The 19701-nt window shown below is 32.5% G+C and overlaps 1 protein-coding gene across 1 annotated transcript in view; it reads left to right on the forward strand.

Moving 5' to 3' along the window:
- Positions 1-19701, forward strand: part of LOC102801589 (uncharacterized) — a 72893-nt gene that overhangs the window by 50665 nt on the left and 2527 nt on the right. The window contains exons 68-98 of the mRNA XM_085498397.1: positions 19-84; positions 375-476; positions 1447-1548; positions 1920-2018; positions 2556-2621; positions 2912-3013; positions 3984-4085; positions 4457-4555; positions 5093-5158; positions 5448-5549; positions 6520-6621; positions 6993-7091; positions 7629-7694; positions 7985-8086; positions 9058-9159; positions 9531-9629; positions 10167-10232; positions 10525-10626; positions 11777-11878; positions 12249-12347; positions 12886-12951; positions 13242-13343; positions 14315-14413; positions 14784-14882; positions 15419-15484; positions 16399-16497; positions 16868-16966; positions 17504-17569; positions 18483-18581; positions 18954-19052; positions 19593-19664. Of these exons, the coding sequence (XP_085354523.1) occupies positions 19-84; positions 375-476; positions 1447-1548; positions 1920-2018; positions 2556-2621; positions 2912-3013; positions 3984-4085; positions 4457-4555; positions 5093-5158; positions 5448-5549; positions 6520-6621; positions 6993-7091; positions 7629-7694; positions 7985-8086; positions 9058-9159; positions 9531-9629; positions 10167-10232; positions 10525-10626; positions 11777-11878; positions 12249-12347; positions 12886-12951; positions 13242-13343; positions 14315-14413; positions 14784-14882; positions 15419-15484; positions 16399-16497; positions 16868-16966; positions 17504-17569; positions 18483-18581; positions 18954-19052; positions 19593-19664 (2811 nt within the window). The remainder of the gene's footprint in view (positions 1-18; positions 85-374; positions 477-1446; positions 1549-1919; positions 2019-2555; positions 2622-2911; positions 3014-3983; positions 4086-4456; positions 4556-5092; positions 5159-5447; positions 5550-6519; positions 6622-6992; positions 7092-7628; positions 7695-7984; positions 8087-9057; positions 9160-9530; positions 9630-10166; positions 10233-10524; positions 10627-11776; positions 11879-12248; positions 12348-12885; positions 12952-13241; positions 13344-14314; positions 14414-14783; positions 14883-15418; positions 15485-16398; positions 16498-16867; positions 16967-17503; positions 17570-18482; positions 18582-18953; positions 19053-19592; positions 19665-19701) is intronic.

Raw genomic sequence — 19701 nt, forward strand, 5'->3', positions numbered from 1 at the left:
GATTAATTATATCAACAGCTAAAAAAGTACACACAGCAACAACCATACCAACTCTGGCTCCGGATGAAGAAATAACCGAAACAGGTTAGTAATATCCGACAGGATATAAACATTGGTAACTTTATTGTCATCAATGACATAATTAACTACTTCTGAAGTCTACAAATTTAAAACTGAACAGTTAGAACTCTTTCAACAGCGTTTAGTCAAATGAGGTGGTAACACTGAGTTGTTGATCATAGTTGTTACTATTGAATACAATTATTGTCATATCGATGTTGATTTTTTTTCAAAATTTATCAGTACGAGTATCATTCGGCATAATTTTGTAATGTATCATGCTGTAAATAAAGTATATCTTGTTACGTTTGCAGAATTTTACACTGCGACTGACTCATTTGAATCCACGATTGGAACAACGAGTCCTACAATCACACAAACATCGTCGGTCATTACAACTCAGCGGGGCGATACAGGTGAGAAGTGTCATTTGTCTCATGCTAACAATGTATTATGTAGTTTATTTTTCATTTAATTTGAAATGTTTAATTGTTTTATTTGAATTTTATGCATTTAAACAAAATTAAATACAAATATCCATGTTGTTTATAGATGATATAATTCGATGACTTTGTTGAAAATTTTACTTTAATGTATGTATAATTGTAAATTACATCATATGTAGATGAGCATTATTTACATTAATTAGACCAATTCCAATATTGCATCATTATGTTTCTAAGTATTATGTCACGAGACTCAATACGTTCCACCACGAAAATAAGCACAACAGACGTGCTTGAAACACATAATATTGGTCCATTTTTAAGTGAATCCACTGAGGAATTGCAATCAGCAATCAAGGAAATAACAATTCAAGTTACATTATGTCAAATATTGTAATGTGTTGGTAATCTTTTTCTTAAAACTACATGAAAATAAAAGACTTTCACCCCGTAGCACAATTTGCAAAAAAAGCTGTAAATCTTTCATTGGAATATAATTTCAATTTTTCGTTAATAATTGTGATCTCTCTGAATGCCTATTATGTGTTTGGTATTATCGATAAAAATAGCACAGTTCAAACGTTCTGGAGGATAGATGTTCACATGAATAGCGTTCATTTTGTGTCTACAACCAAAGACTGTGAACAGAACGCCATTACTGGAAATGTGCCTCAGGGGGTGACGACTGAAAAAAATAGTTATGGTACACTGTTTAGCTTCATATTTGGTTGTACTTTATTTATAAAAAAAATTGTGCATCAAAAATTGAAATATCTGGACAAATAACAGTGTACAATTGTTACATTCTGACTCATATAATAATATTTTATGTTTAGCTGCAAATATCGTCATGCTCATTCTGCAGTATCATATGTAGTCATTTGCTCATTGAACATTCTATACTACAGATAAACACACTCGTACATTTTCTCATTTGTAGAATCCATTTCAACGACGAGCATTCCATTTGTATCGACAACAAGAGACGTACCATCAACTACACCCGAACTGACTCCATCTCACAAAAGGACGACTGAAACAGGTAACAATTCATCTGGCTACATTCTTTGGCTGTTGCTGAATTCATATCTGCAAAAATCATAGACCGGCTTTGTTGTTCAGCATGTATTTTGGTCGATTTAGGGCGACAATCTTTGAAAACATTGTTTATAGAAGTCTGTTTAGCTTCACATGCGGCTGTACTGTCATTATAAAAAAAACATTAGTGCTTCAAACAGTGAAATATCTGGACAAATAATAATGTACAATTGTTACACTGTGACGCGTATATTAATAGTTTATGTTTAGTTACAATGGATCCTAATACAAATTTTGTAGTATTGTATGTAAACATTTGCTCATTGAACATTTTCTGCTACTGATAAACAGACTCGTGCATTTTCGCATTTCTAGAATCCATTTCAACGAGCGTACCAGTTCTATCGACAACCAAAGAAGTACCATTAACTACACCCAAACTGACTTCACCTCACAAAAAGACGACTGAAACAGGTAACAATTCATCTGGCTACATTAATTGGCTGTTGATGACTTCATATCTGCAAATATTATTAACAGATTTTGTTGTTCAACATGTATTTAGTTCAATATGAATCACCTAATATCGTGGAAAGATAAATTCATTGCTGTTTCTCAGTTACGGGTCATATTGGACTGAAAAGTACTTGCAATAGAAGCTCAGTGGTGCGAGAAATGCAATACGCTAGCATGCAGTTGTTTGTGACATGCCAAGAGAACGAGTAACTCAGTGTATTTCTGGTGAATGGTAGCGTATTTGGTGATAACAGAAAGTGTGGCTACCCTCACATGCTAGATTTTTTCCTTAATATTGTTCAAGTGATTTGTGATTTTCTCAATATAACAATAGCTTGCCGTTTATTTCATCTTTCATGTAACGTATAATAACTAATTTTAATGAAATTGTGTAGATCAATATTGATAGATAGGAATAAAACATCACATTACGAAAAGAATCATAATAATATCATCACCGAAATCATCAACACAAATGATTAATTATATCAACAGCTAAAAAAGTACACACAGCAACAACCATACCAACTCTGGCTCCGGATGAAGAAATAACCGAAACAGGTTAGTAATATCCGACAGGATATAAACATTGGTAACTTTATTGTCATCAATGACATAATTAACTACTTCTGAAGTCTACAAATTTAAAACTGAACAGTTAGAACTCTTTCAACAGCGTTTAGTCAAATGAGGTGGTAACACTGAGTTGTTGATCATAGTTGTTACTATTGAATACAATTATTGTCATATCGATGTTGATTTTTTTTCAAAATTTATCAGTACGAGTATCATTCGGCATAATTTTGTAATGTATCATGCTGTAAATAAAGTATATCTTGTTACGTTTGCAGAATTTTACACTGCGACTGACTCATTTGAATCCACGATTGGAACAACGAGTCCTACAATCACACAAACATCGTCGGTCATTACAACTCAGCGGGGCGATACAGGTGAGAAGTGTCATTTGTCTCATGCTATCAATGTATTATGTAGTTTATTTTTCATTTAATTTGAAATGTTTAATTGTTTTATTTGAATTTTATGCATTTAAACAAAATTAAATACAAATATCCATGTTGTTTATAGATGATATAATTCGATGACTTTGTTGAAAATTTTACTTTAATGTATGTATAATTGTAAATTACATCATATGTAGATGAGCATTATTTACATTAATTAGACCAATTCCAATATTGCATCATTATGTTTCTAAGTATTATGTCACGAGACTCAATACGTTCCACCACGAAAATAAGCACAACAGACGTGCTTGAAACACATAATATTGGTCCATTTTTAAGTGAATCCACTGAGGAATTGCAATCAGCAATCAAGGAAATAACAATTCAAGTTACATTATGTCAAATATTGTAATGTGTTGGTAATCTTTTTCTTAAAACTACATGAAAATAAAAGACTTTCACCCCGTAGCACAATTTGCAAAAAAAGCTGTAAATCTTTCATTGGAATATAATTTCAATTTTTCGTTAATAATTGTGATCTCTCTGAATGCCTATTATGTGTTTGGTATTATCGATAAAAATAGCACAGTTCAAACGTTCTGGAGGATAGATGTTCACATGAATAGCGTTCATTTTGTGTCTACAACCAAAGACTGTGAAAAGAACGCCATTACTGGAAATGTGCCTCAGGGGGTGACGACTGAAAAAAATAGTTATGGTACACTGTTTAGCTTCATATTTGGTTGTACTTTATTTATAAAAAAAATTGTGCATCAAAAATTGAAATATCTGGACAAATAACAGTGTACAATTGTTACATTCTGACTCATATAATAATATTTTATGTTTAGCTGCAAATATCGTCATGCTCATTCTGCAGTATCATATGTAGTCATTTGCTCATTGAACATTCTATACTACAGATAAACACACTCGTACATTTTCTCATTTGTAGAATCCATTTCAACGACGAGCATTTCATTTGTATCGGCAACAAGAGACGTACCATCAACTACACCCGAACTGACTCCATCTCACAAAAGGACGACTGAAACAGGTAACAATTCATCTGGCTACATTCTTTGGCTGTTGCTGAATTCATATCTGCAAAAATCATAGACCGGCTTTGTTGTTCAGCATGTATTTTGGTCGATTTAGGGCGACAATCTTTGAAAACATTGTTTATAGAAGTCTGTTTAGCTTCACATGCGGCTGTACTGTCATTATAAAAAAAACATTAGTGCTTCAAACAGTGAAATATCTGGACAAATAATAATGTACAATTGTTACACTGTGACGCGTATATTAATAGTTTATGTTTAGTTACAATGGATCCTAATACAAATTTTGTAGTATTGTATGTAAACATTTGCTCATTGAACATTTTCTGCTACTGATAAACAGACTCGTGCATTTTCGCATTTCTAGAATCCATTTCAACGAGCGTACCAGTTCCATCGACAACCAAAGAAGTACCATTAACTACACCCAAACTGACTTCACCTCACAAAAAGACGACTGAAACAGGTAACAATTCATCTGGCTACATTAATTGGCTGTTGATGACTTCATATCTGCAAATATTATTAACAGATTTTGTTGTTCAACATGTATTTAGTTCAATATGAATCACCTAATATCGTGGAAAGATAAATTCATTGCTGTTTCTCAGTTACGGGTCATATTGGACTGAAAAGTACTTGCAATAGAAGCTCAGTGGTGCGAGAAATGCAATACGCTAGCATGCAGTTGTTTGTGACATGCCAAGAGAACGAGTAACTCAGTGTATTTCTGGTGAATGGTAGCGTATTTGGTGATAACAGAAAGTGTGGCTACCCTCACATGCTAGATTTTTTCCTTAATATTGTTCAAGTGATTTGTGATTTTCTCAATATAACAATAGCTTGCCGTTTATTTCATCTTTCATGTAACGTATAATAACTAATTTTAATGAAATTGTGTAGATCAATATTGATAGATAGGAATAAAACATCACATTACGAAAAGAATCATAATAATATCATCACCGAAATCATCAACACAAATGATTAATTATATCAACAGCTAAAAACGTACACACAGCAACAACCATACCAACTCTGGCTCCGGATGAAGAAATAACCGAAACAGGTTAGTAATATCCGACAGGATATAAACATTGGTAACTTTATTGTCATCAATGACATATTAACTACTTCTGAAGTCTACAAATTTAAAACTGAACAGTTAGAACTCTTTCAACAGCGTTTAGTCAAATGAGGTGGTAACACTGAGTTGTTGATCATAGTTGTTACTATTGAATACAATTATTGTCATATCGATGTTGATTTTTTTTCAAAATTTATCAGTACGAGTATCATTCGGCATAATTTTGTAATGTATCATGCTGTAAATAAAGTATATCTTGTTACGTTTGCAGAATTTTACACTGCGACTGACTCATTTGAATCCACGATTGGAACAACGAGTCCTACAATCACACAAACATCGTCGGTCATTACAACTCAGCGGGGCGATACAGGTGAGAAGTGTCATTTGTCTCATGCTATCAATGTATTATGTAGTTTATTTTTCATTTAATTTGAAATGTTTAATTGTTTTATTTGAATTTTATGCATTTAAACAAAATTAAATACAAATATCCATGTTGTTTATAGATGATATAATTCGATGACTTTGTTGAAAATTTTACTTTAATGTATGTATAATTGTAAATTACATCATATGTAGATGAGCATTATTTACATTAATTAGACCAATTCCAATATTGCATCATTATGTTTCTAAGTATTATGTCACGAGACTCAATACGTTCCACCACGAAAATAAGCACAACAGACGTGCTTGAAACACATAATATTGGTCCATTTTTAAGTGAATCCACTGAGGAATTGCAATCAGCAATCAAGGAAATAACAATTCAAGTTACATTATGTCAAATATTGTAATGTGTTGGTAATCTTTTTCTTAAAACTACATGAAAATAAAAGACTTTCACCCCGTAGCACAATTTGCAAAAAAAGCTGTAAATCTTTCATTGGAATATAATTTCAATTTTTCGTTAATAATTGTGATCTCTCTGAATGCCTATTATGTGTTTGGTATTATCGATAAAAATAGCACAGTTCAAACGTTCTGGAGGATAGATGTTCACATGAATAGCGTTCATTTTGTGTCTACAACCAAAGACTGTGAAAAGAACGCCATTACTGGAAATGTGCCTCAGGGGGTGACGACTGAAAAAAATAGTTATGGTACACTGTTTAGCTTCATATTTGGTTGTACTTTATTTATAAAAAAAATTGTGCATCAAAAATTGAAATATCTGGACAAATAACAGTGTACAATTGTTACATTCTGACTCATATAATAATATTTTATGTTTAGCTGCAAATATCGTCATGCTCATTCTGCAGTATCATATGTAGTCATTTGCTCATTGAACATTCTATACTACAGATAAACACACTCGTACATTTTCTCATTTGTAGAATCCATTTCAACGACGAGCATTTCATTTGTATCGACAACAAGAGACGTACCATCAACTACACCCGAACTGACTCCATCTCACAAAAGGACGACTGAAACAGGTAACAATTCATCTGGCTACATTCTTTGGCTGTTGCTGAATTCATATCTGCAAAAATCATAGACCGGCTTTGTTGTTCAGCATGTATTTTGGTCGATTTAGGGCGACAATCTTTGAAAACATTGTTTATAGAAGTCTGTTTAGCTTCACATGCGGCTGTACTGTCATTATAAAAAAAACATTAGTGCTTCAAACAGTGAAATATCTGGACAAATAATAATGTACAATTGTTACACTGTGACGCGTATATTAATAGTTTATGTTTAGTTACAATGGATCCTAATACAAATTTTGTAGTATTGTATGTAAACATTTGCTCATTGAACATTTTCTGCTACTGATAAACAGACTCGTGCATTTTCGCATTTCTAGAATCCATTTCAACGAGCGTACCAGTTCTATCGACAACCAAAGAAGTACCATTAACTACACCCAAACTGACTTCACCTCACAAAAAGACGACTGAAACAGGTAACAATTCATCTGGCTACATTAATTGGCTGTTGATGACTTCATATCTGCAAATATTATTAACAGATTTTGTTGTTCAACATGTATTTTGTTCAATATGAATCACCTAATATCGTGGAAAGATTAATTCATTGCTGTTTCTCAGTTACGGGTCATATTGGACTGAAAAGTACTTGCAATAGAAGCTCAGTGGTGCAAGAAATGCAATACGCTAGCATGCAGTTGTTTGTGACATGCCACGAGAACGAGTAACTCAGTGTATTTCTGGTGAATGGTAGCGTATTTGGTGATAACAGAAAGTGTGGCTACCCTCACATGCTAGATTTTTTCCTAGATATTGTTCAAGTGATTTGTGATATTCTCAATATAACAATAGCTTGCCGTTTATTTCATCTTTCATGTAACGTATAATAAATAATTTTAATGAAATTGGCGAGATCAATATTGATAGGTAGGAATAAAACATCACATTACGAAAAGAATCATAATAATATCGTCACCGAAATCGTCAACACAAATGATTAATTATATCAACAGCTAAAAAAGTACACACAGCAACAACCATACCAACTCTGGCTCCGGATGAAGAAATAACCGAAACAGGTTAGTAATATCCGACAGGATATAAACATTGGTAACTCTATTTTCATCAATGACATAATTAACTACTTCTGAAGTCTACAAATTTAAAACTGAACAGTTAGAACGCTTTCAACAGCGTTTAGTCAAATGAGGTGGTAACACTGAGTTGTTGATCATAGTTGTTACTATTGAATACAATTATTGTCATATCGATGTTGATTTTTTTTCAAAATGTATCAGTACGAGTATCATTCGGCATAATTTTGTAATGTACCATGCTGTAAATAAAGTATATCTTGTTACGTTTGCAGAATTTTACACTGCGACTGACTCATTTGAATCCACGATTGGAACAACGAGTCCTACAATCACACAAACATCATCGGTCATTACAACTCAACGGGGCGATACAGGTGAGAGGTGTCATTTGTCTCATGCTATCAATTTATTATGTAGTTTATTTTTCATTTAATTTGAAATGTTTGATTGTTTTATTTGAATTTAATGCATTTAAACAAAATTAAATACAAATATCCATGTAGTATATAGATGATATAATTCGATGACTTTGTTGAAAATTTTACTTTAATGTATGTATAATTGTAAATTACATCATATGTTGATGAGCATTATTTACATTAATTAGACCAATTCCAATATTGCATCATTATGTTTCTAAGTATTATGTCACGAGACTCAATACGTTCCACCACAAAATTAAGCACAACAGACGTGCTTGAAACACATAATATTGGTCCATTTTTAAGTGAATCCACTGAGGAATTGCAATCAGCAATCAAGTAAATAACAATTCAAGTTACATTATCTCAAATATTGTAATGTGTTGTTAAGCTTTTTTTTTAAAACTACATGAAAATAAAAGACTTTAACCCCGTAGCACAATTTGCAAAAAAGCTGTAAATCTTTCATTGAAATATAATTTCAATGTTTCGTTAATGATTGTCATCTCTCTGAATGCCTATTATGTGTTTGGTATTATCGATAAAGAAAGCACAGTTCAAACGTTCTGGAGGATAGAAGTTCACATGAATAGCGTTCATGTTGTGTCTACAACCAAAGACTGTGAAAACAATGCAATCACTGGAAATGTGTCTCTGGGGGTGACGACTGAAAAAAAATAGTTATGGTAGTCTGTTTAGCTTCATATTAAGTTGTACTTTATTTATAAAAAAAATAGTGCATCAAAAATTGAAATATCTGGACAAATAACATTGTACAATTGTTACATTGTGACTCATATAATAATATTTTATGTTTAGCTGCAAATATCCTAATACTCATTCTGCAGTATCATATGTAGTCATTTGCTCATTGCACGTTCTATACTACAGATAAACACACTCGTACATTTTCTCATTTGTAGAATCCATTTCAACGACGAGCATTCCATTTGTATCGACAACAAAAGACGTACCATCAACTACACCCGAACTGACTCCATCTCACAAAAGGACGACTGAAACAGGTAACAATTCATCTGGCTACATTATTTGGTTGTTGCTGAGTTCATATCTGCAAAAATCATAGACCGGCTTTGTTGTTTAGCGTGTATTTTGGTCGATTTAGGGCGACGATCTTTGAAAACAATGTTTATAGAAGTCTATTTAGCTTCACATGCGGTTGTACTGTCATTATAAAAAAAACATTAGTGCTTCAAACAGCGAAATATCTGGACAAATAATAATGTACAACTGTTACACTGTGACTCATATATTAATAGTTTATGTTTAGTTACAATGGATCCTAATACAAATTCTGTAGTATCGTATGTAAACATTTGCTCATTGAACATATTCTACTACTGATAAACACACTCGAGCATTTTCGCATTTCTAGAATCCATTTCAACGAGCGTACCAGTTCTATCGACAACCAAAGAAGTACCATTAACTACACCCAAACTGACTTCACCTCACAAAAAGACGACTGAAACAGGTAACAATTCATCTGCCTACATTAATTGGCTGTTGATGACTTCATATCTGCAAATATTATTAACAAATTTTGTTGTTCAACATGTATTTTGTTCAATAGGAATCACCTAATATCGTGGAAAGATAAATTCATTTCTGTTTCTCAGTTACGGGTCATATTGGACTGAAAAGTACTAGCAATAGAAACTCAGTGGTGTGAGAAATGCAATACGCTAACATGCAGTTGTTTGTGACATGCCAAGAGAACGAGTAACTCAGTGTATTTCTGGTGAATGGTAGCGTATTTGGTGATAGCAGAAAGTGTGGCTACCCTCGCATGCTAGATTTTTTTCTAGATATTGTTCAAGTGATTTGTGATATTCTCAATATAACAATAGCTTGCCGTTTGTTTCATCTTTCATGTAACGTATAATAACTAATTTTAATGAAGTTTTGTAGATCAATATTGATAGGTAGGAATAAAACATCACATTACGAACAGAATCATAATAATATCGTCACTGAAATCATCAACACAAATGATTAATTATATCAACAGCTAAAAAAGTACACACAGCAACAACCATACCAACTCTGGCTCCGGATGAAGAAATAACCGAAACAGGTTAGTAATATCCGACAGGATATAAACTTTGGTAACTCTATTTTCATCAATGACATAATTAACTACTTCTGAAGTCTACAAATTTCAAACTGAACAGTAAGAACTCTTTCAACAGCGTTTAGGAAAATGAGGTGGTAACGCTGATTTGTTGATCATAGTTGTTACTATTGAATACAATTATTGTCATATCGATGTTGATTTTTTTTCAAAATTTATCAGTACGAGTATCATTTTACATAATTTTGTAATGTATCATGCTGTAAATAAAGTATATATCTTGTTACGTTTGCAGAATTTTACACTGCGACTGACTCATTTGAATCCACGATTGGAACTACGAGTCCTACAATCACACAAACATCATCGGTCATTACAACTCAACGGGGCGATACAGGTGAGAAGTGTCATTTGTCTCATGCTATCAATTTATTATGTAGTTTATTTTTCATTTAATTTGAAATGTTTGATTGTTTTATTTGAATTTTATGCATTTAAACTAAATAAAATACAAATATCCATGTTGTTTATAGATGATATAATTTGATGACTTTGTTGAAAATTTTACTTTAATGTATGTATAATTGTAAATTACATCATATGTTGATGTTATTATGTAGTTTATTTTTCATTTAATTTGAAATGTTTGATTGTTTTATTTGAATTTTATGCATTTAAACAACATTAAATACAAATATCCATGTAGTTTATAGATGATATAATTCGATGACTTTGTTGAAAATTTTACTTTAATGTATGTATAATTGTAAATTACATCATATGTTGATGAGCATTATTTACATTAATTAGACCAATTCCAATATTGCATCATTATGTTTCTAAGTATTATGTCACGAGACTCAATATGTTCCACCACAAAAATGAGCACAACAGACGTGCTTGAAACACATAATATTAGTCCATTTTTAAGTGAATCCACTGAGGAATTGCAATCAGCAATCAAGGAAATAACAATTCAAGTCACATCATGTCAAATATTGTAATGTGTTGGTAATCTTTTTCTTAAAACTACATGAAAATAAAAGACTTTCACCCCGTAGCACAATTTGCAAAAGAAGCTGTGAATCTTTCATTGAAATATAATTTCAATGTTTCGTTAATAATTGTGATCTCTCTGAATGCCTATTATGTGTTTGGTATTATCGATAAAGAAAGCACAGTTAAAACGTTCTGGAGGATAGAAGTTCACATGAATAGCGTTCATTTTGCGTCTACAACCAAAGACTGTGAAAAGAACGCCATTACTGGAAATGTGTCTCAGGGGGTGACGACTGAAAAAAATAGTTATGGTAGTCTGTTTAGCTTCATATTTGGTTGTACTTTATTTATAAAAAAAATAGTGCATCAAAAATTGAAATATCTGGACAAATAACAGTGTACAATTGTTACATTCTGACTCATATAATAATATTTTATGTTTAGCTGCAAATATCGTCATGCTCATTCTGCAGTATCATATGTAGTCATTTGCTCATTGAACATTCTATACTACAGATAAACACACTCGTACATTTTCTCATTTGTAGAATCCATTTCAACGACGAGCATTCCATTTGTATCGACAACAAGAGACGTACCATCAACTACACCCGAACTGACTCCATCTCACAAAAGGACGACTGAAACAGGTAACAATTCATCTGGCTACATTCTTTGGCTGTTGCTGAATTCATATTTGCAAAAATCATAGACCGGCTTTGTTGTTCAGCATGTATTTTGGTCGATTTAGGGCGACTATCTTTGAAAACAATGTTTATAGAAGTCTGATTAGCTTCACATGTGGTTGTACTGTCATTATAAAAAAAACATTAGTGCTTCAAACAGTGAAATATCTGGACAAATAATAATGTACAATTGTTACACTGTGACTCGTATATTAATAGTTTATGTTTAGTTACAATGGATCCTAATAAAATGTTGTAGTATTGTATGTAAACATTTGCTCATTGAACATTTTCTGCTACTGATAAACACACTCGTGCATTTTCGCATTATTAGAATCCATTTCAACGAGCGTACCAGTTCTATCGACAACCAAAGAAGTACCATTAACTACACCCAAACTGACTTCACCTCACAAAAAGACGACTGAAACAGGTAACAATTCATCTGGCTACATTAATTGGCTGTTGATGACTTCATATCTGCAAATATTATTAACAGATTTTGTTGTTCAACATGTATTTTGTTCAATATGAATCACCTAATATCGTGGAAAGATACATTCATTGCTGTTTCTCAGTTACGGGTCATATTGGACTGAAAAGTACTTGCAATAGAAGCTCAGTGGTGCGAGAAATGCAATACGCTAGCATGCAGTTGTTTGCGACATGCAAAGAGAACGAGTAACTCAGTGTATTTCTGGTGAATGGTAGCGTATTTGGTGATAACAGAAAGTGTGGCTACCCTCACATGCTAGATTTTTTTCCTAAATATTGTTCAAGTGATTTGTGATATTCTCAATATAACAATAGCTTGCCGTTTATTTCATCTGTCATGTAACGTATAATAACTAATTTTAATGAAATTGTGTAGATCAATATTGATAGGTAGGAATAAAGGATCACATTACGAAAAGAATCATAATATTATCGTCACCAAAATCATCAACACAAATGATTAATTATATCAACAGCTAAAAAAGTACACACAGCAACAACCATACCAACTCTGGCTCCGGATGAAGAAATAACCGAAACAGGTTAGTAATATCCGACAGGATATAAACATTGGTAACTCTATTTTCATCAATGACATAATTAACTATTTCTGAAGACTACAAATTTAAAACTGAACAGTTAGAACTCTTTCAACAGTGTTTAGTCAAATGAGGTGGTAACACTGAGTTGTTGATCATAGTTGTTACTATTGAATACAATTATTGTCATATCGATGTTGATGTTTTTTCAAAATTTATCAGTACGAGTCGCATTCGGCATAATTTTGTAATGTATCATGCTGTAAATAAAGTATATCTTGTTACGTTTGCAGAATTTTACACTGCGACTGACTCATTTGAATCCACGATTGGAACAACAAGTCCTACAATCACACAAACATCATCGGTCATTACAACTCAACGGGGCGATACAGGTGAGAAGTGTCATTTGTCTCATGCTATCAATTTATTATGTAGTTTATTTTTCATTTAATTTGAAATGTTTGATTGTTTTATTTGAATTTTATGCATTTAAACAAAATAAAATACAAATATCCATGTTGTTTATAGATGATATAATTTGATGACTTTGTTGAAAATTTTACTTTAATGTATGTATAATTGTAAATTACATCATATGTTGATGAGCATTATTTACATTAATTAGACCAATTCCAATATTGCATCATTATGTTTCTAAGTATTATGTCACGAGACTCAATATGTTCCACCACAAAAATAAGCACAACGGACGTGCTTGAAACACATAATATTGGTCCATTTTTAAGTGAATCCACTGAGGAATTGCGAGCAGCAATCAAGGAAATAACAATTCAAGTTACATTATGTCAAATATTGTAATGTGTTAGTAATCTTTTTCTTAAAACTACATGAAAATAAAATACTTTCACCCCATAGCACAATTTGCAAAAAAAGCTGTAAATCTTTCATTGAATTATAAATTCAATGTTTCGTTAATGATTGTGATCTCTCTGAATGCCTTTTATGTGTTTGGTATTATCTATAAAGAAAGCACAGTTCAAACGTTCTCGAGGATAGATGTTCACATGAATAGCGTTCATTTTGTGTCTACAACCAAAGGCTGTGAAAAGAACGCCGTTACTGGAAATGTGTGTGTCAGGGGGTGACGACTGAAAAAAATAGTTATGGTAGTCTGTTTAGCTTCATATTTGGTTGTTCTTTAATTATAAAAAAATAGTGCATCAAAAATTGAAATATCTGGACATTTAACAGAGTACAATTGTTACATTCTGACTCATATAATAATATTTTATGTTTAGGTGAAAATATCCTTATACTCAATCTGCAGTATCATATGTAGTCATTTGCTCATTGAACATCTTATACTACAGATAAACACACTCGTACAATTACTCATTTGTAGAATCCATTTCAACCAGCATTCCATTTGAATCGTCAACAAAAGAAGTACCATCAACTACACCCGAACTGACTCCATCTCACAAAAGGACGACTGAAACAGGTAACAATTCATCTGGCTACATTCTTTGGCTGTTGCTGAATTCATATCTGCAAAAATCATAGACCGGCTTTGTTGTTCAGCATGTATTTTGGTCGATTTAGGGCGAATATCTTTGAAAACAATGTTTATAGAAGTCTGTTTAGCTTCACATGCGGTTGTACTGTCATTATAAAAAAACGTTAGAGCATCAAACTGTAAAATATCTGGACAAATAATAATGTACAATTGTTACATTGTGACTCGTATATTATTATTTTATTTTTAGTTGCAATGGATCCTAATACAAATTGTGTAGTATTGTATCTAAGCATTTGCTCATTGAACATCTTCTGCTATTCATAAACACATTCGTGCATTTTCTCATTCATAGATTCCATTTCAACGAGCGTTCCAGTTGTATCGACAACCAAAGAAGTAACATCAACTACACCTGAACTGACTTCACCTCACAAAAAGACGACTGAAACAGGTAACAGTTCATCTGACTACATTAATTGGCTGTTGATGACTTCTTATCTGCAAATATTACTAACAGATTTTGTTGTTCAACATGTATTTTGTTCAATATGAATCACCGAATGGCGTGAAAAGATCAATTCAGTGCTGTTTCTCAGTTACGGATCATATTGGACTGAAAAGTACTTGCTATAGAAGCTCAGTGGTGCCTGAAATGCAATACGCTAGCATGCATTTTTTGTGACATGCCAAGAGAACGAGTAACTAAGTGTATTTCTGGTGGATTGTAGTGTATTTGGTGAAAACAGAAAGTGTGGCTACCCTCGCATGCTAGATTTGTTTCTAAATATTGTTGGAGTGATTTGTGATATTCTCAATATAACAATAGCTTGCCGTTTATTTCATCTTTCATGTAACGTATAATAACTAATTTTAATGAAATTGTGTAGATCAATATTGATAGGTAGGAATAAAACATCACATTACGAAAAGAATCATAATAATATCGTCACCAAAATCATCAAAACAAATGTTTAATTATATCAACAGCTAAACATGTACACACAGCAACAACCATACCAAATCTGGCCCGGGATGAAGAAATAACCGAAACAGGTTAGTAATATCCGACAGGATATAAACATTGGTAACTCTATTGTTATCAATAACATAATTAACTACATCTGATGTGTACAAATTTAATACTGAACAGTTAGCACTTTTTCAACAGCGTTTGTTCGAATAAGGTGGTAACACTGAGTTGTTGATCATGGTTGTTACTATTGAATAAAATTATTGTCATATTCATTAATTAAACCAATAATAATATTGTATCATTATGTTTCTATGTATTATGTCAAAAATAAGCACAACAGATGTGCTTGAAACCCATAATATTAGTCCATAGTTAAGTGAATGCACTGAGGAATTGCAATCTGCAATCAAGGAAATAACAATTCAAGTTACATTATTTCAAATATTGTAATTTTTTGGTGAGCTTTTTTTCAAACTACATGAAAATTAATAGACTTTCACCCCAAAGCACAATTTGTAAACACATCTGTAAATCGTTTACTGAAATATAATTTCAAAGTTTTGTTAATGATTGTGATCTCTCTGAATGCCTTTTATGTGTTTTGTATTATCGATAAAGAAAGCACAGTTCAAACGTTCCGAAGGATAGAGGTTCACATAAATAGTGTTCATTTTGTGTCTACAACCAAAGGCTGTGAAAACAACGCCGTTACTGGAAATGTGTGTGTCAGGGGGTGAAGACTGAAAAAAATAGTTATGGTAGTCTGTTTAGCTTCATATTTGGTTGTTCTTTAATTATAAAAAAATAGTGCATCAAAAATTGAAATATCTGGACAAATAACAGTGTACAATTGTTACATTCTGACTCATATAATAATATTTTATGTTTAGGTGAAAATATCCTTATACTCAATCTGCAGTATCATATGTAGTCATTTGCTCATTGAACATCTTATACTACAGATAAACACACTCGTACAATTACTCATTTGTAGAATCCATTTCAACCAGCATTCCATTTGAATCGTCAACAAAAGAAGTACCATCAACTACACCCGAACTGACTCCATCTCACAAAAGGACGACTGAAACAGGTAACAATTCATCTGGCTACATTCTTTGGCTGTTGCTGAATTCATATCTGCAAATATCATAGACCGGCTTTGTTGTTCAGCATGTATTTTGGTCGATTTAGGGCGAATATCTTTGAAAACAATGTTTATAGAAGTCTGTTTAGCTTCACATGCGGTTGTACTGTCATTATAAAAAAACGTTAGAGCATCAAACTGTGAAATGTCTGGACAAATAATAATGTACAATTGTTACATTGTGACTCGTATATTATTATTTTATTTTTAGTTGCAATGGATCCTAATACAAATTGTGTAGTATTGTATCTAAGCATTTGCTCATTGAACATCTTCTGCTACTCATAAACACATTCGTGCATTTTCTCATTCATAGATTCCATTTCAACGAGCGTTCCAGTTGTATCGACAACCAAAGAAGTAACATCAACTACACCTGAACTGACTTCACCTCACAAAAAGACGACTGAAACAGGTAACAGTTCATCTGACTACATTAATTGGCTGTTGATGACTTCTTATCTGCAAATATTACTAACAGATTTTGTTGTTCAACATGTATTTTGTTCAATATGAATCACCGAATGGCGTGAAAAGATCAATTCAGTGCTGTTTCTCAGTTACGGATCATATTGGACTGAAAAGTACTTGCTATAGAAGCTCAGTGGTGCCTGAAATGCAATACGCCAACATGCATTTTTTTGTGACATGCCAAGAGAACGAGTAACTAAGTGTATTTCTGGTGGATTGTAGTGTATTTGGTGAAAACAGAAAGTGTGGCTACCCTCGCATGCTAGATTTGTTCCTAAATATTGTTGGAGTGATTTGTGATATTCTCAATATAACAATAGCTTGCCGTTTATTTCATCTTTCATGTAACGAATAATAACTAATTTTAATGAAATTGTGTAGATCAATATTGATAGGTAGGAATAAAACATCACATTACGAAAAGAATCATGATAATATCGTCACCAAATTCATCAAAACAAATGTTTAATTATATCAACAGCTAAACATGTACACACAGCAACAACCATACCAAATCTGGCCCGGGATGAAGAAATAACCGAAACAGGTTAGTAATATCCGACAGGATATAAACATTGGTAACTCTATTGTTATCAATAACATAATTAACTACATCTGATGTGTACAAATTTAATACTGAACAGTTAGCACTTTTTCAACAGCGTTTGTTCGAATAAGGTGGTAACACTGAGTTGTTGATCATAGTTGTTACTATTGAATAAAATTATTGTCATATGCATTAATTAAACCAATAATAATATTGTATCATTATGTTTCTATGTATTATGTCAAAAATAAGCACAACAGATGTGCTTGAAACCCATAATATTAGTCCATAGTTAAGTGAATGCACTGAGGAATTGCAATCTGCAATCAAGGAAATAACAATTCAAGTTACATTATTTCAAATATTGTAATTTTTTGGTGAGCTTTTTTTCAAACTACATGAAAATTAATAGACTTTCACCCCAAAGCACAATTTGTAAACACATCTGTAAATCGTTTACTGAAATATAATTTCAAAGTTTTGTTAATGATTGTGATCTCTCTGAATGCCTTTTATGTGTTTTGTATTATCGATAAAGAAAGCACAGTTCAAACGTTCCGAAGGATAGAGGTTCACATATATAGTGTTCATTTTGTGTCTACAACCAAAGACTGTGAAAAGAACGCCATTACTGGGAATGTGTCTCAGGGGATGGCGACTGTAAAAACTAGTTATGGTAGTCTGTTTAGCTTCAAATTTGGTTGTACTTTATTTATAAAAAAAATAGTGCGTCAAAAATTGAAATATCTGGACAATTAACAGTGTACAATTGTTACATTCTGACTCATATAATAATATTTTATGTTTAGCTTCAAATATCCTAATACTCTTTCAGCAGTATCATATGTAGCCAATGGCTCATTGAACATCTTATACTACAGATAAACACTCTCGTACAATTTCTCATTTGTAGAATTCATTTCAACCAGCATTCCATTTGTATCATCAACAAAAGAAGTACCATCAACTACACCCGAACTGACTCCATCTCACAAAAGGACGACTGAAACAGGTAACAATTCATCTGGCTACATTCTTTGGCTGTTGCTGAATTCATATCTGCAAATATCATAGACCAGCTTTGTTGTTCAGCATGTATTTTGGGCGATTTAGGGCCACTATCTTTGCAAACAATGTTTATAGAAGTCTGTTTAACTTCACATGTTGTTGTACTGTCATTATAAAAAAAAACATTAGTGCATTAAACAGTGAAATATATGGACAAATAATAGTGTACAAGTGTTACACTATGACTCATATATTAATAGTTTATGTTTAGTTGCAATGGGTCCTAATACAAATTCTGTAGTGTCGTATGTAAACATTTGCTCATTGAACATCTTCTGCTACTGATAATCACACTCGTGCATTTTCAAATTTCTAGAATCCATTTTAACAAGCATTCCAGTTCTATCGACAACCAAAAAAGTACCATTAACTACACCCGAACGGACTTCAACTCACAAAAAGACGACTGAAACAGGTAACAATTCATCTTGCCACATTAATTGGCTGTTGATGACTCCATATCTGCAAATAATATTAACAGGTTTTGTTGTTCAACATGTATTTTGTTCAATATGAATCACCGAATGTCGTGGAAAGATCAATTCATTGCTGTTTCTCACTTACGGATCATATTGGACTGAAAAGTACTTGCTATAGAAGCTCAGTGGTGCGAGAAATGCAATACGCTAGCATGCAGTTCATTGTGACATGCCAAGAGAACAAGTAACTCAGTGTATTTCTGGTGGATGGCAGTGTAGTGTAATGTGATAACAGAAAGTGTGGCTAACCTCACTTGCTAGATGTGTTCCTTAATATCGTTCAATTGATTTGTCATATTCTCAATATAACAATAGCTTGCCGTTTATTTCATCTTTCATGTAATGTATAATAACTAATTTTAATGAAATTGTGTAGATCAATATTGATAGGTAGGAATAAAACATCACATTATGTAAAGAATCATAATAATATCGTCACCAAAATTATCAACACAAATGTTTAATGATATCAACAGCTAAACAAGTACACACAACAACAACCATACCAACTCTTGCCCCGGATGAAGAAATAACAGGATCAGCTGCAGGTTAGTAATGTCGGATAGGGATTTGATTGGTGATTTG

The sequence above is a fragment of the Saccoglossus kowalevskii genome, chromosome 4 (genome assembly GCF_978046115.1).
Source record: "Saccoglossus kowalevskii chromosome 4, keSacKowa6.1, whole genome shotgun sequence".
Lineage (NCBI taxonomy): Eukaryota > Metazoa > Hemichordata > Enteropneusta > Harrimaniidae > Saccoglossus > Saccoglossus kowalevskii.